The following is a 17,373-nucleotide window of genomic DNA, read 5'->3' as shown; positions in this document are numbered from 1 at the left end:
GTCTCAAGTTTCAGTGGGAGAGGTCTAGGTTGGATATTAGGAAACACCATTTCACTAGGAGGGTGGTGAAGCACTGGAATGGGTTACCTAGGAAGGTGGTGGAACCTCCTTCCTTAGAGGTTTTTAAGGTCAGGCTTGACAAAGCCCTGGCTGAGATGATTTAGTTGGGAATTGTTCCTGCTTTGAGCAGGGGGTTGGACTAGATAATCTCCTGAGGTCCCTTCTAACCCCGATATTCTTTGATGACTATGTTTTTTGCCCTCCAGCCCACAAGATAACACCATGAGTATTGAAAATGTTTTCAATCCTTCACCTAACATACACTGCTTGTCCGGGATAGAATGCCTAGATGAGCTCCATGTACTTGGATGAATATGTTTGTTGAGACTCCCATATTCTCTAGTCACATCAGTCAGCTTCAAGGACGACGAATGAGTGGAATGAACCTTTTCTGTCAGCATAGACAACTTGGTCTTCAAAGGCTTGTTGAAGAGCTGATACAAAGGGTTTCTCCAATACTTTCATGAAGTGTGCATCGAATATCATATAAAGCGTAACTTAATGCAACAGGGAAGAGTATAGCTCCACATTCCTCCAGTATGTGAGCGACACACTTCTTCAGCGTCCCATGTAGTCTCTTCACTATCCCATTTCTTGGGAATGGTACACACAAATTTATAATGTACTGTTACCAATACTCATCAGAAGTCTACACAGTCTCTTGATACAAAAGGCATCCCATTATCTGAACAAAGCTCTCTGGTAGGCCAAACACAGCGAATAAAATAGTGAGGCAAGAAATGAGCTCCTTTAAGGTGCCTTGTGAAATTATCAAGGCTGTCAATTAATCACAGAGAGTCCTGTGGCACCTTTAAGACTAACAGACGTATTGGAGCCTAAATTTTCGTGGGTGAATACCCACTTCGTCAGACACACACCAGACTAACACGGCTACCCCTCTGATTAATCACAGTTAACTCACGTGATTAACTCAAAAAAATTAATCAGGATTAAAAGGTGAAACGTCTTCCCACTAGGTAAACCCTGAGGTTTATAATTGCAAAAAAACATCGCCAAGACTTGTAGTTCAATCTGGGAAAATGTCACTTATGTTGAAGTGAGAGTACAAGACGTAAATGTAACTGACCGTCCCTCCTGGAACAGAACTGCACCCAGCCCCCATTTGTATGCCTCACTTAGAATCACCATGGGTTTCTATAGATCAAAATAAGCATGGGATTGGATCCACCAGAGGGCTTGATGCAGGGTTTCAAAAGCTTGCTTTGCTTTTTTAGTCTCAACCGTCTCTGGGTTAAACCCCACAGCAGTTTAGCAAGGGCACTAAAATGGGGCAGAGCACAATCACCTATATATTGAACTAGGCCACGGAACATAAATACATAAATCAGTATCAAAGCAACAGCTTGTAGCTGTTCAGGCATCAGTTTCACACCATTGACCAACAAAGAATTCCCTAGAAACTCCACAGCATCCTTTGTAAAACTGAACGTGGCCCAATCAACTTTATGCCATCCTGTTGGAGTTGGGTTAGCATCAGGTCCAGAATAGCATTATGCTCAGGAACGGTCTTAGCAAAGATGAGAATGTCATCCAAATATCAACTTGTACCCTGGATATTATCCTGGTGCTGAGAGACCACTCTCTGTCATACCTCAGGAGCAGAGACTAAGCCAAAAGGGAGCTGTTCATAGCAGTATTCCCAAATGGTTTGTTGACAAGTCAATAACAACTGCACACTTTCAGGTATTTGCCAATAACCAGATTGATAGTCCAATGCACAGAAAATCCAGGATCCACTTACCCACCAAGTCACCTCACTGAAGGCAATTGAAACTGTTCATGTTTCACATATGCCTCTACCCTGATATAACGCTGTCCTCGGGAGCCAAAAAAATCTTACTGCGTTATAGGTGAAACTGCATTATAGTGAATTTGCTTTGACCCGCCGGCGTGCACAGCTCCCCCCCCCCAAGCACTAGTTTACTGCATTATATCTGAATTCCTGTTATATCAGGTCGCGTTATAGCGGGGTAGAGGTGTATTTATGAAGGTCCCTAAAATCTGTGCACAACTGAATATCACCACTCTTCTTGTATATGATCACAATGGGCGAGATCCAATCCTTCCACCACCCATATGATACCAAATTCCATTTGGATCGTCTCCATAAGGGCAGGAAGTATGCAACGTGCAGACAGTGCACACTTCCATGTTCAAATGCACCTGCAGAGAGTATGCATATCCCCGGGCTGTCTCTGAATGCTACTTTGCATATCCCCTTCTGTTCTAGCCAACATAATCCTACCCGAGATATCCTGTGCAAGTTCATAATACCAAGATGTAAGGAAAACAATGGAACCGCATATGCAGCTGTGCCTTTAACCATGTAAAACTTTGCAGTCAAGGCTATGCCCTTGTAGAGCGCAGAGTATACAGCTTCGCCCACTGTCTGCAAGGCATATAAATGTTTAGAATTTGTAACTACCACTGTCAGCAACTGTCCAGACTCTAAACTAACCCAGAGGAGAGAACATTAAGTTCAGCACCTGTACCCAGCACGCACTTCAGCAGTGTGCCATTAATTTCAGGATACCAGCTGCAGTGTCTTACCACATGTGAAGATCATATTAAAGGAAACATCAATAAAAGAGGACTCATCCGGCTCCACATTCACAGGCCTCACATCTTTGTGAACTAGTGTACTGCGGTGCACTAATTTAAAAAGTGTCCTTCCTTCTCACAAGCCTGACTGGGTAAGCAGGGAAATTGGCCAAGTGACCCATACTATCATAGAAGAAACAGTGAGGAGCTACCAACTTTCGCTGCTGAGGCGATGGTATGGGAATAGGTAGCATCACAGGATTCTGGGTGATGGAAGCAGGAGGAGCAGCTGATGGCTTAAGAGAAGACACAAAGGTAGCAGCAGTCTGAAACACAGAACAACTTTCACCCCAAGAGCTAGAAAAGGCCTCACTCTTAGCAACTGTCACATCAAAAGTTAGCATTCTCGCATCTTCAGCCAGTAACTGTTCATCCCAGGTGGTCAATCAGAAAAATATCTCTGAGCATGATCATCATAACATCCCCAAATTCACAGTCCCTGGCCCATCACTGCAAATGACATGCAAACTTGTGTATGGTTTTTCAGGGCTGCTGGAGAGCTTCAAAAAACAATTTTCCTCTTTACCAGAACAGAATCTCCAATGCCAAAAGACTTGTTGCAGTTGCATAGCTGCATCAAAGGAGGACTTGGGCTCCAGGAGCTCACCATAAATATCAATGCCATCACCGCCTAATCAGCCAGGGTAACCTAGGTGCATCACGGAGTTGTTTAATCTGCAGATAGTTCCAAAAATTCTAAATAAAGTATCACCTTCGAAAGCTGTGCTGGCAGCCTGGGTTGCAGAACAGAAGCACTCGTGGCCATGTTACGCTCTGATGCACCCCAGAATAGCAATCCAAAAAACCACCCCGAAGTAAGACATGCCAGTAGACTGTCAGTCAAAACAAGTACTGACCATGAACTGGTAAGGTCAGCAACAGTCTGAATAAAACTTGATTAACAGTCTGAATTGCAGATATGTAGTAGCTGCACACACCCAACGCTAAGGCTCTGTGTGCGCACACAAAAACAGGAACAAGAACACTGAATTCAGGTAGCAGGAACCAGGAAAAAAAACAGAAGAGGGAGCAGGAAGCAGGAAGGCAACATGCACACCAGTCATCATAAGAGGCATTATCCTAATGTGTCGGACTGGGGGAGAGGCCAGGATCCATCTTTTACCTACAGTAACTGACAAATAAAGCAGGCCATACAGTTGGGAACTGACCCTAATTACATTCTGCTTCCAAAACACATGAAAAGCAGCATGTGTGGGGAAATCCACTCCTGAAAAGGAGACAGACAGTAAATGTACACATTTAGGAAATGTAAAACGTTCCCTTACTGATCCCACCTGTTTGTCGGATACTGCTGAGTTCTGATCCACTTTCAGCAGCTCCGCTTCCCTCCACGCCGACTGATACGCCTGAAGCAAAGCTCTTTTCCGAATCTTGGGCAAAGCCAAGTTTTTGTCCATCTGAGAATAGCAGCAATGGAACTCTTGCCTCATTCTCAGCAATTCCTCTTCAGATAATGAAAGGGGCAAACTTAAAAGTTTCCTGTTAAAAAACAAAACCAAACATATGCTATTCTGAAGTATATGCAAACTGTCACAGAGCAAAAAAACCCCAAAACCCAAAACCAACAACAACAACAAACAACAACAAAAAAACAACCAAACTATCTTCGGAGATCCTAAGAACCTGCAAAGTGTGTTTCTCCTCCCAGGTAGCCAGATTCTCCGGATAGCAGGGTGTTAAGTAAGAACATGGCCTATACATTAGAACTGGTCCAAAAAAAAAAATTTAGGAAAAAATTAATTGTTATGGATTTTTTACATAAATTTTGTCAACATAAATCAAAATGAAAAATGTTCAGGGTGTTTTTGTGTGTGCACTCTCTCTCTCTCTCATTTTTCCGTAGGGAGATATTGGGGAAAACGGGCCAATAGACCTAAAAATGGTGGGGGAGACACCTTCTGATTTGTTTTGACAAAAAAATTCAAATGATATAAAATATTTCCCAGGAAGATTCGAATATAGTTCTAAAATCCATTTTTCACTGGATAACATTAATGAAAATTTTGCAACCAGTTCTCTACATCCTCATTTCCTATTCTGAGGGCTTGTATCCCAGAGTGCACTAGCAGGGGCGTGCATGGACTTCAGTTAAGGCTTATCTCCTGCCCAGGATGTATAAAGAGGTAAAGAAAGCCCTCTGTCCCCTCCTTACCCCTTACGAGCCCGTATAAGGACCAGACACAATGAATGGTTACTGGTAAGTTCTCATTTTAGATCATTATAGAAAACCAGAGTTTCTTAGATACACATTTTTACGTACCTTCCTTTTTCAACAAAGCTATTGGATGGGAATAATAATAATTAATAATACTAATACCTTATGCTTATATATAAGGGCTTGGCTACACGGAGTTAGCGAAGAGCAAGCTAGAGTATAAATCAAAGTGCATTACAGAGTTCATGGTGGCAGAGTCCACACAGCTGATTAATGTATGTCGGGCTACTGTGCTGCAGCTTTACACCCCCGTTTTCTCTCTGTAACTCTCTGTATAGACAAGTCCAGAGGATCTCAAAGCACTTAACAAAGATGGGTAAGTAGTATTTCCCCAGATTTATGGATAGGAAAACTGAAGTACAGAGAGTTTAAGTGTCTTGTCCTAATCACAGGCAGCAAGTCATTGGTAGAGTCAGGGAACAAACCTAGGTGTCTCAAAGACCCATCCTTTAACCACAAGATCCACACTGCTTCCTAGTTTAGGAAAAGGGTTAATTAATGAACAAAATGTTCTATCATTCCAATTTTTATTAGGTATCGGTATTTCATTTCATTCATCTTGGGACAGAAATTTTAAACAGAAAATGGCAAAAGAAGTGGAACTCCCACTGGCATTATTAATACAAAATGCACCAGAAACTTTCAGCAGCGGCACAAATTGGGTAGGTTTGGGGAGGAGGCAATTTTTGCACTTGCTGTAGGCTGCAGAGCTGGGGGGCCATGGTCTAACCACTTTTAAGCAATGGTCTCATACTGAATCAGTTCAGCTGCTGCCAGAGCAATCAGGAGCACTGATCCAGATGAGTGGTTGCAATGCCACTGAAATTTGACCTGGCCACCTCTACAGGTAGAGGGGTGGTTGGGTCAAATTTCACAAGTGGCATTACAATCTAGTTCACAGGGTCACAATGCCACTGAAGTTTGACTCTCTGTCCAGATGGCAGGGTAGGTGGGACACATGGTGTTGCAACCTAGTGCACAGAGAGTCTGTTCCTGTATGATGGCATGCAGGAGAATCCACTGAGACCTCAATTTCTGGTGGCAGCAGCTCATGCACTGTGTGAGTAAGAGAGAGGGTTGACTCCCCGGTCAAGGGACACCCTGGGTTCCTGTAAGAGAAGGGGGTTGGAGACAAGTGAGATTGGAACAGGGTGCTTGCTATGGGAGATGACTGGAATTTACTCCTCCCAAGAAATATCTGAACTGGCATCACTGACTTTCAGGCTTGGAAAACAGAAACTTTCCATCTGGTGACAGAAGGTTAACTCTTACTAGGACAGACTACATGAGGACAGACTACATGAGATCAAATATTGAGTGTACAGCTTTACTATCACAGTTCTCCAGTTTCTCTCCGATAACTAGGGGACTCTGATATTTTTAACTATTTCATGGCTTATGTTTGTGTTATGAATGGTTCAGTGAGGCACAGAGGGCCAGATTCTGATCTTGGTAACTCTGGTAATAACCATAACCAGGGTCATGGCATTACTCCAGATTTACACTGGTGCAGATGAGATCAGAATCCGATTCTCCCCAGCAGGTAATCATCTAAATCCTGAGACTCCCGACTACTTTTACCATTTTTCATCATTCTATCTTACCAGCAATACCACCTCAGATTGGTTAGGGTATATTAGGTACATCTCCCCTCTAGAGTTAATCAACATAACTACTGAGTCTTGGGTGGGCGAAAAGGAGTTGGTTGATAGAAAGCAAACTGAGGCAAGTAACGTGGATTGCCACCGGATCACTCCAAGCTCCAACCAGCCCAGAAGGGACTTCACGTTCCAAATTCTGATTTCTGCAGTGGCAATGTGCTGCACTACCACTAGGCCAGCTTTAATACCTCTCATGCCTTTGGGTCAGGAACAGTTCAGAAGAAAATACATTTAACTTTAATTTTGCAGCAACTGTGGGTGAAAGGACCAATTTAATATTGTATGCTAAGTTGGAGCTATCCCTCTTAAATTTAATTCTTGGATATATTTCTGATACCTGAAGGTTACCTGATAACAAGGCATCGTGTTTCCAACATGCAGCTTTCATTGCTAAAAAATTAATCCTGCAAAAGTGGAAAAGTCAATCTCTATCAAACATTGATGCCTGGCTCAATGATATGGCTGGCCTCTCAGCTAGTGAATTACTGGCATTCCATAGAAGGGGAATGCCTGAAAAATTCAAAGCAATTTGTGCTGACTTTTTACAGGTCTATGTTTAACGCAGACCTTAAATTGGTTGCTTCACCTGCCCTCCCTTTACTCTGACCCTCTTTACTTACTTTGGGTATTATGCTGAATATTGTATTTTGGTATATTAATTATATATGAAAAAAATAAATAAAAAATTGGAAAATTTTCTACGATTTGCAGCAATAAACCTACCCTCCCCCAAAGTAGTTCTAAAAAGGAGGAAATAGCCTATTTGTTTAAAGATTAAACAATAACTAATTCAAGCAGTTTTTGAAAAAAACAGCACACTGATACACTAACAAAGAGTTTCAATTTTAAAATTACAATATATTGTCTCCAGTGTTTTAGAAGGATGATTTTATTGTAGTCAATCACAGTGCCAACAGGTTGTCATTATTTCCATAAAATATGCCTATGATGCTTTTAGAAATTCCTCTCTGAATCAACTAATTGTAGTCAGTCTCTAAATTAAAATATTCATATTTATATTTTCATCCACCTGAGACACTTATCTGAAGGCATCATTTCTCCAACAGGCAGTACTTACTGCTCCACAATATTGCCTTAGATTTATAAACAGAAAGGTAGTATTGCCAGAAAAAACAGAGGATTAGAAACTATGGCAGATCTCTTATGCCATGCCTATGTTAGGAAAGCATTTTAAAATGTGAATATTTTTGGCACAGAACTACTTCACAGTATCTTGAATGAACCACTAAAATAAAAAGCTATCATTCAAAATAATTCTTGGTGAGAGACTAGAGCTGGTGTCTGGTGATCAAAATATCAAAATTAACATACAGTCAGAAAGTGTAAAGAGACATTTTTTAAAGAGCTTTTGATGGAATGTTGTATAATTGCTGTGTAGAAAAATGTACTGGAAAAGTAAGCAGCTTTTAAGAAACTGATTTTTATTGTTGCTGTGTGAATAAAGATGGTATTTGACAAGTGTAACAGGCAGCACTGAAAACTGGAATACATCGTCATAGAATCATAGAAGTTAGAAATGGAAAAGACCTAGGTCACCTAATCCATATGAGTACTAGTGCAGGATTGTTATCTACAGTATATTTAGAGATAATAAGACAGTATCTGAAATTTACATTGAAATGGTTTATGGAAAATTGTTTCAAATTTTGAAAAACCAAAAGTCACTGAAAAGTTAGAAACGAGTGGATTTTCAAACATTACAAGGAACAGGCAGACTCCTGTAGATCTGTTTTCCATAGCTCTATAATGTGCAGTAGGCAAACTTACTGGGACAATGTCAGGTCATCAGATTTGGCCCAGTAGGTCTCATATGTATCTGATTTTCTTTAGAGAAAAGGAAAATTCTTCCTCCCTCATCTGAAGTTGTTTAAGATGACATTAATGCTTTACAGTCCATTCTTTTTAATGAATACATGTCCGTAAGCCAGTGGGCAGATTTATTAGCCAGGGTAGTCAAAATAAAGCCCAAACCCTCAAGTTCAGTTCCATGTCCCCTTTCTCAAGGTGAGTTTATTAACAAATAGAAGATTCAAAAAGACTCAGCAAAAACACTTGGGTAACAGAGACCTTTCTCACTTTCCCTGCCTGGGAAGAGGGAGGTGTCATAATCTATTCCCAGATTTGGACCTTAGCGTCCAAAATATGGGGGTTAGCATGAAAAACCTCCAAGCTTAGTTACCAGCTTGGACCTGGTAAAGCTGCCACCACCCAAAAAATTAGAGTGTTTTGGGGCACTCTGGTCCCCCCAAAAACTTTCCCTGGGGACCCCAAGACCCAAATCCCTTGAGTCTCACAACAAAGGGAAATAAACCTTTTCCCTTCCCCCCTCCAGGTGTTCCTGGAGAGATACACAGAAGCAAGCTCTGTGAATCTACACAGAGGGATTCCACCCTCTCTATTTCCAGTCCTGGAAACAGAAGTACTTCCCTCTTCACCCAGAGGGTATGCAAAGTCAGGCTAGTAAATCTAACACACACAGATTTCCCCCTGACTTCTTCCTCCCACCAATTCCCTGGTGAGCACAGATTCAATTCCCTGGAGTTCCCCACTAAAGAAAACTCCAACAGGTCTTAAAAGAAAGCTTTATGTAAAAAGAAAGAAAAAATATATAAAAATGGTCTCTCTGTATTAAGGTGACAAATACAGGGTCAATTGCTTAAAAGAAATATGAATAAACAGCCTTATTCAAAAAGAATACAATTCAAAACATTTCAGCAACTACACACATGTAAATACAAAAAAACCATATAAATCACTATCTGATCTTTTGTACTTACAACTGGGAAACAGAAGATTAGAAAAGCAGGAAACAGAAATCCTCTCATAGCTGAGAGAGAGACAGACACCAGACCAACAACAAAGGACTCACACACAAACTTCCCTCCAACCAGATTTGAAAAGTCTTGTTTCCTGATTGGTCCTCTGGTCAGGTGTTTCAGGTTACTTCTTTCCAGGTGAAAGAGACATTAACCCTTAGCTATCTGTTTATGACAGGAGGACACATCCTTGCCCACTACATGACCCTTCTCTGGCTACCACAGTGAGACCCACCCTAATGCTTCTTTAGTCTGGATCTCTCTTGTCTGGTACCCCTGGAGAAAGCCTAATATCACAAGCACAATCCCAGTAATGCCCTCAAACTATGACTTTTAAAAGGTATGCACTCCAAGCACCAGGGCCTTGGTACAAGGTCTCACATCAAATATTACATTCCTGCTGCTAGGAAATATGGTATTAATAAATGCACAACAAACACTCTTCAAGAATGCATCTGAAAACCAGGACAATGCTAACCTAAACTATGGCCTTAAGAAATATACAGTAATCATTTTTAGGGATAAGAGGCTTGAGGTAATAGTGTTCTGTGAGCAGTGGTGAGACTCATAAAATACTGGGAATATTTCTCTTACTTGCCAATAAATATTTCTGTGTTGTATTTGGGGAAAAACAGATGACAGTTTCATCATATGGTGATAACACTCTTTCCATCCCACTAGCATCTCTGGAGGATGTTAAACAAAAGCTACTAAAAAGTTAGACATTTTTAAATCAGCAAGTCCAGATAATTTGCATCCAAGAGTATTAAAACAGCTGGGGTAGGAGCTTGCTGGACCTTAAATGTTGATTTTTAGTAAGTCTTGGAGGACAGCGGTTGTTTCAGAAGACTGGAAGAAAGATAATGCTGTGCCAATTTTTAAAATGGGCAAATGGGATGACCCAGGTTATTACAGATCTATTAGAGACCTTGAGCAAGATAATGCAGTGGCTGATACGGGACTCAATTAATAAAGAACTACAGGAGAGTCATGTAATTAATGCAACACAAAATGGGTTTATGAAAAACAGACCCTGTCAGACTAACCTGATATCTTTTTTTGATGACGTTACAAGTTCGGTTAATACAGGTAATAGTGTTGACGTAACATACTTAGATTTCTGTAAGGGGTTTGACTTGTTATTGCACCACTTTTTGATTTAAAAAATTAGAATGATATCAAATTAACATGATAGCACACATTAAATGGATTACAAACTGGCTAACTGATAAGGTCTCAAAATATAACTGTAAATGGGGAATCACTATCAAGCTGGTGTGTTTCCAATGGGGTCCTGCAAGGTTGAGTTCTTGCCCCTGCGCTATTCCACATTTTTTTCTGTGACTTGGAAGAAAACACAAAATTATCACTTATAAAGTTTGAAGATGACACAAAAATTGGAGTAGACAATAATGAAGAGCACAGATCACTGATTCAGATCAATCTAGACCGTTTGGTAAATTGGGCACAGGTGAACAATATGTGTTTTAATATGGGTAAATATAAATGTATACATCTAGGAACAAACTTTTCTGGGAAGCAGTAACTTTGAAAAAGATTTGGGAGTCGTGGTGCATAATCAGCTGAACATGAGCTCTCAGTGTGATGTTAATATGATCCTGAGATGCATAAACAGACTAATCTCCAGTAGGAATAAAGAGATTATTTTACTTCCATATTTGGTACTGTTGTGGCCACTGCTGGAATACTATATCCAGTTCTGGTGCCCACAACTCCAGAAGGATGTTCATAATTTGGAGAGGGTACAAAGAAGAGCCACAAGAATTATTAAAGGATTAGATTGAGCTCTTGGAGTCTATCACTATATTTACCTTAACAAAGAGAAGGTTAAGGGATGATTTGATCACAGTCTATAAGTATCTACCTGGGAAACAAATATTTAACAATAGGCTTTTTAGTCTAGCAAAGAAAGGTATAACACAATCCAGCAGCTGGAAGTTGAAGCTAGCCAAATTCAGACTGAAAATAAAGCACAAATGTTTAACGGTGAGTGTAATTAACCATTGGAACGATTTACCGATGGTCATGGTGGATTTTACATCATGACAATTTTTAAAGCAAGTTTGGATGTTCTTCTAAATGATATGCTCTATGAATTATTTTGGAGGAAGTTCTATGCCTGTGTTATACAGGAGGTCAGAGCAGACGTTCACAATCATCATTTCTAGCCTTGGGAACTGGGAATCTCTGAATACTGAGAGCTTTGCAAACAAAGTATGGCATATACTGAATTAAAGCCTAAAAATCCTAAATCACCCTTATAATTTTAACAAATTAATCTTCTTGGAATTTTCATTAAAAATCCCCAGACAAACCAAAGGGGCTAATTTTCACAAGCACAGAGCAATACAGCACATGTTGACTGCAGTAGGAGTGGTGGGTTCTATGAACTGGTGAAACTCAGGTCCAAAGCTTATAGCAAAGGATTGATAGTTAAAAATTAAGCCCACATGTGTGTTAAACTCATACTTACTGGAGGAATAACCAAGAAAAGAAAATGGACAGATACTTACTTGAACACTAACTGTTCCCGACTCCTTAATTTTTTTTGTTCTGCAATGCTGTGTTCCAGCTCTTGGCTCAGCTTTTGCCTGGTATTCTCAAGCCATTCTCCAGTGGCCATATTTTTGTCATGTTCTTCTTTTTCAAGCTGTTCAGTCTGAATAGCAATTTCCTTTTTATGCTCCTCAACAATTTGTTGCAGGAAGGGCTTTGACACATTCAGTTTTAATAGTTCTTGAGTGATTACTCCATACTGAATGCGTTTAAGTTCATCAATAGCTTTCTCTGTCAAAGTAAATCTAAGCACCTTTATTTCTTCACTGGCGTCATTATCAAGCTTTTCAATAAGCTCTTCAAATTCAACAGCATGATCAGTCAGAAGCTTTTGCCAGTGGCTCAAGTAGTGGCTAACCTCTTTAGTGGTTTTGAAAGTGTCTCCTATCGACATCTGCTCCTTTCTTTGCTCTTTCTGCTGATTCATTTACCAATTAAAAAAAAAAGATACAAGGTAAATAGAAAAAACTTTCTAGTTCTAATCCCCTATATACATATTTCATACAAAGGTGAAATTATACATAATTTTTTTTGTAATACTCAAAATGATAATTTCATTGCATAATATCAGCACTGCATTCATATGTGCCGAAAAGGCCACTATTAATTTGGGTTGAAGTTAGGCAAAATGCTAACACTTACAAAAACACAGTGTGCAATTTATCTCATGCCCTGACAAATTTTCAAATATCGGAAAGGGTCAGAAATCTAATGAACTGGTAAAATTCCAAATGCAAACTCTGATCAAAGAAACACAGAGGAAAGAAAAAAAAATGGTGTACTGATATTTCATATTACACTATGTAACATTTTCACTGTAAAGCTAGCCAAAGCTTCCCTTGTGGAGAGAAAAAAAAGATACTGAATGCCACTGAAAGAAGCCCAAGATTTCTCTTCACACCTGCTCTCTCCTTGTTTTAACACAATTTATCTTTTAAGAGCACCAGAACATTTTGAAATGTACGTCCCAACTAACCCAACGGATTTCCTGCATCTTTTGATTATTTCTTTACAATTCACATACAGGAGTCTAAATTGTCCAATTATGCATTTTGGTGTAAAGTCAATTAACCCAGGTCAAGATGGAGGTGGGCACCAGTGGCAAGCCCAGAGAATACAATGGAAGTGTTGGCCCTCTGCACGATTGCCAGAGCTCCAAGGTATTTTCCTCCATAGAGTTTGGAACCTTGGTGCGTTTGGAGGGTCATGCTCCCTGCCCCCACTGTGTTGAATCTAACCCTATAATCCTGACCTGATGAGATGTCAAATTCGACAAATGGAAACTCAGCATTTTCTTCATATATATCACTTACCTGCAGGTTTTCTCAATGGTAGGAAATGATCTGATCTTATGCCATCAGGCTATGAATAACTGCTCAGTTAAGACAATACAGTAGAACCTCGGAACTATGACTACCTTGGGAATGGACGTTGTTCGTAATTCTGAAATGTTTGTAACTCTGAACAAAATGCTATGGTTATACTTTCAAAACTTTACAACTGAACATTGACTTATTACAGCTTTGAAACTTTACTATGCAGAAGAAAAATATTGCTTTTAACCATCTGAATTTAAATGAAACAAGCACAGAAAACAGTTTTCTTGCCTTGTCAATTTTTTTTAAACTTTCCCTTAATTTTTTTCAGTAGTTTATGTTTAATGCAGTACTGTACAGTATTTGCTCTTTTTTTGGTCTCTGCTGCTGCCTGGTTGTGTATATCCAATTCCAAATAAGGTGCATGGTTAATCAGTCAGTTCAAAACTCTGGTATTCATAACTCTGAGGTTCTACTGTATATTGCGGTAACACCACTAAAAATTAAGAAGACTGATTTTCCTCTACTATCCTAGCATGGATGTTTATCATCTTCATCATCACAAAAGAATTAGGCTTTATCTTTCAATTTAATCAGGTATTTTTCAGCATAATCACAGGGTAAACGGTTGCGCTGTACATAATCACCTTTTGCAAAATTTCTCGTCTTCTCTTAGTAACGAGTTTCTGGTGAAGCCTTTGCTTTTCCTGTTTTAAATTATGATCCAACTTCTGTTTAACAGAATGAACTTCTGTCTGAGCTTGGTCTAGAAGTGTTCCCAAATGATTTTCAGACAAATGACCAGCTCTGTAATAAGAGTGTTTAATACCGGTTATCTTGAACAATTAACAGTAGAGAGCATGTGTTTGTATAAAGGCACACAGTTATTTATTTCTGTTGCTGTAATGCTTAATAGAATCATAGAATATCAGGATTCGAAGAGACCTCAGGAGGTCATCTAGTCCAACCTCCTGCTCAAAGCCTCTTACAAGGCTCAGGATCCCACTGTACTGAACGCTATGCAAGCAAATAATACAAAGACAGTCCAAGCCTTAGAAAGCTCACAGTATAGCATATAGATAATAGGAAAGAGGTGAATAAGCAAATGGGGGTGTGAAGGGGGAATGGGAAGGAAGGAAGAAAAAAAAAACCAAGGAGACCCGTACACGGATAGAGCTAGTGTTAGACAGAAGATGCTCAAAGTAATGTGCATAAACGAAAAAATAAGAGAGTGCAGGCTCAGGTGGTTTGGTCATGTCAAGCACAGTCCTGACAACTAGTGGGAAGGAATACAATCGCTCAAGACTGAGAGAGAAAGACAGAGAGGCCAACCCAAGAAGAAGTGGAGGTATGTCATAAAGGAAAACATGTTAGCATGTGTTGTGATAGAGGATACAGAACTGAAAAGAGCACTTTGGAAGGAGAGGACTTGTAGAGTGGATCCCATTTGATGGGATTCATGCAAGGAAAAAGAAGAGTATTGTATAGAATATTCAAATTAGACATGTATTATATTTATACATTATAATCTAAAAATGTAAAGTCTCCATTAAATATTAAATGTTAAATATATATAAATGTAACATGTTAACATTTAACATAGTAAATATTATATATATATCTTATCACACATGCACAATAATTTTATACACACTACAAATGATAGTTAGCATAACCTGTGCGAAGACTTTCACTCACTTCTCCTATAACTTTCAAAATAAATCAAAAGAATTACCAGGATTTTGGATGAATAGAGAAATATAGCCACTCCAAAGACCAAACTTTCCCAGTTTTACACTTATAGGACTTCTTTTGGATTCGGGATTGACTTGCAAGATTATGACACCAGTCTAACTCCATTGACTTGTCTAAATTCACATGAGTGCATGGGCTAGATTCAATAAAGCATACTCAGATAAGTCTCTCTCTCCCTATGAACAACTCTAATTGCATTATAAAGACTGCTGCTATTCTTGTCACTCAGGAGTTCTCCAACTACCTTTAGGGATATAAAGGAGGATCTTAAATCAACCAGGTTAGGATTTTTGGATTTTCACAGTTACCACCATGACTCACAAGAAAAATTTATAATATTAAATACTAAATATTAAATATTAAATGAGTATTCCCTAAGAGGAGGTTAAAAGAGTCAAAATGGAACCTGGGTGGAAAGTACTATCCTTAACACTGTGGATTTTTGAGAAGGGCTGAGCACTACGCAGCTCACATTGGTTTCAAATGGAATTGTGTGTGCACAGCCCCTCTGAAAATCAGGACCTAATAACATATGGGGCTCACATGCCTCTGTCCCAGCAAAGTCTCCAACACACAGCAATAGTTGGACCATGGCCAAATCTTGTAGTCCTTTATTCAGCCCTTTTCAGGAAAGGATTGAGACCAATTCCCATTGATTTTGTGAATTTACCTAGGAAGGGCAGAAGCTGCAGCTTTAAAGGGTCAGTACGGTCAAGCTCGCTGAGCCATAGGAGCCTGGTACATCCCGAGGAATCACCTGGCTACGCCCCATGTCTCCAGCCCTGTGCTCTGCCTCCCAGGCCCCACAGAGCTCCCCTCTCATCTGCTTTGGGGAGTGCAGGGCTGAGAGTGCCTGGCAGGTGGCGGTGAGGACATTGGGGGTGGCCTGTCTCCGTGCTCACCTAGGATTTTTCCATATGAATTTAGCTGTCCCACGTTTGTTTCAAGTTAGATTTTACCTCAAATTCCCCAAATAATCAAATTAAAGCAAAGTTGAGGAATATTTATTTAGTTGTGTGGCATCTGCATTTTGCCCAAAGTGAACAGAGAGCTCCAGTTCAAAGCCAGCACTTGCTTCTCCATCTACCATTTGAGAGTTTACAGTCACAGAATCATAGACTCATAGACTTTAAGGTCAGAAGGGACCATTATGATCATCTAGCCTGATCTCCTGCACAATGCAGGGCACAGAATCTCACCCATCCACTCCCATATCAAACCTGTGTATGAGCCATTGAAGTCCTCAGATCATGGTTTAAAGACTTCAGGGTGCAGAGAATCTTCCAGCAAGTGACCCATGCCCCAAGCTGCAGAGGAAGGTGAAAACCCCCTAGGGCTTCTGCCAATCTGCCCTGGAGGAAAATTCCTTCCCAGCCCCAAATATGGCGATCAGCTAAACCCTGAGCATGTGGGCAAGACTCACCAGCCAGACACCTGGGAAACAATTCTCTGTAGTAACTCAGATCCCACCCCATCTAACATCCCATCACAAGCTATTAGGCATATTTACCACTAGCAGTCAAAGACTAATTAATTGCCAAAATTAGGCTTTCCCATCATCCCATCCCCTCCATAAAACCTATCAAGCTTAGTCTTGAAGCCAGGTATGTCTTTTGCCCCCACACCTCCCCTTGGAAGGCTGTTCCAGAACTTCACTCCTCTAATGGTTAGAAACCTTCATCTAATTTCAAGTCTAAATTTCCTGATAGCCAGTTTATATCTATTAGTTCTTGTGTCCACACTGGTACTGAGCTTAAATAATTCCTCTCCCTCCCTAGTATTTATTCCTCTGATATATTTATAGAGAGTAATCATATCTCCCCTCAGCCTTCTTTTGGTTAGGCTAAACAAGTCAATTAAATGAGTGACAGAACACTGTCCCCTGCCTATCAAACTTGCTTTAAATTCTAACGGGGAGCTCAGTTCAGCCTCCCTCTTTATTACATAGGTTTGTTAAGTTTTGCAGAACTCAATTTTTTCAACTTCCATCCATCACTTTAAAAAAAAAATCTTCTGTGGGGAAAAAGCCCTCAAAGCAATCCCACGAGCTGCCAATGTGCTCTACTTCAAGCCAAAAAATGTTTGTCCTTGCTTGAAACCAACTGATTATAAATTCCAATGATGTGGCAGATAGATTGGGCAGTGCCAAGCCTCCCTTCAGCTTTGGGAACTGCAAGTTCTGTATCTAGGCTCCTTTCTGTGCCAAATACAAGGGAAAACAAAGTAGTTTTGTGGGTGGTGGGATTAGATAAGAGGATGAGCAAGTTATGCAAAATAATAATTAAGACAGTGGTTCTCAAAGCCGGTTC

General features: G+C 40.1%; 1 protein-coding gene across 4 annotated transcripts in view; it reads right to left on the bottom strand.

The window, feature by feature from the left end:
• The window catches only part of EVC2 (EvC ciliary complex subunit 2), a 168,353-nt gene that overhangs the window by 47,121 nt on the left and 103,859 nt on the right, over positions 1 to 17,373 (bottom strand). For 3 of the 4 annotated variants that reach the window (XM_030563458.1, XM_030563460.1, XM_030563461.1), the window contains exons 13-15: positions 13,957 to 14,116; positions 11,951 to 12,411; positions 3,978 to 4,182 (exon numbers count right to left, since the gene is read on the bottom strand). In XM_030563458.1, coding sequence (XP_030419318.1) covers positions 3,978 to 4,182; positions 11,951 to 12,411; positions 13,957 to 14,116 — 826 coding nt within the window. The remainder of the gene's footprint in view (positions 1 to 3,977; positions 4,183 to 11,950; positions 12,412 to 13,956; positions 14,117 to 17,373) is intronic. The other variant, XM_030563459.1, reaches the window with a different exon arrangement.

Source organism: Gopherus evgoodei, chromosome 5, assembly GCF_007399415.2.
Source record: "Gopherus evgoodei ecotype Sinaloan lineage chromosome 5, rGopEvg1_v1.p, whole genome shotgun sequence".
Classification (NCBI taxonomy): Eukaryota; Metazoa; Chordata; order Testudines; family Testudinidae; genus Gopherus; species Gopherus evgoodei.
Note: the sequence above shows the minus strand (reverse complement) of the source record. Positions and strands in the feature narration are given on the sequence as shown.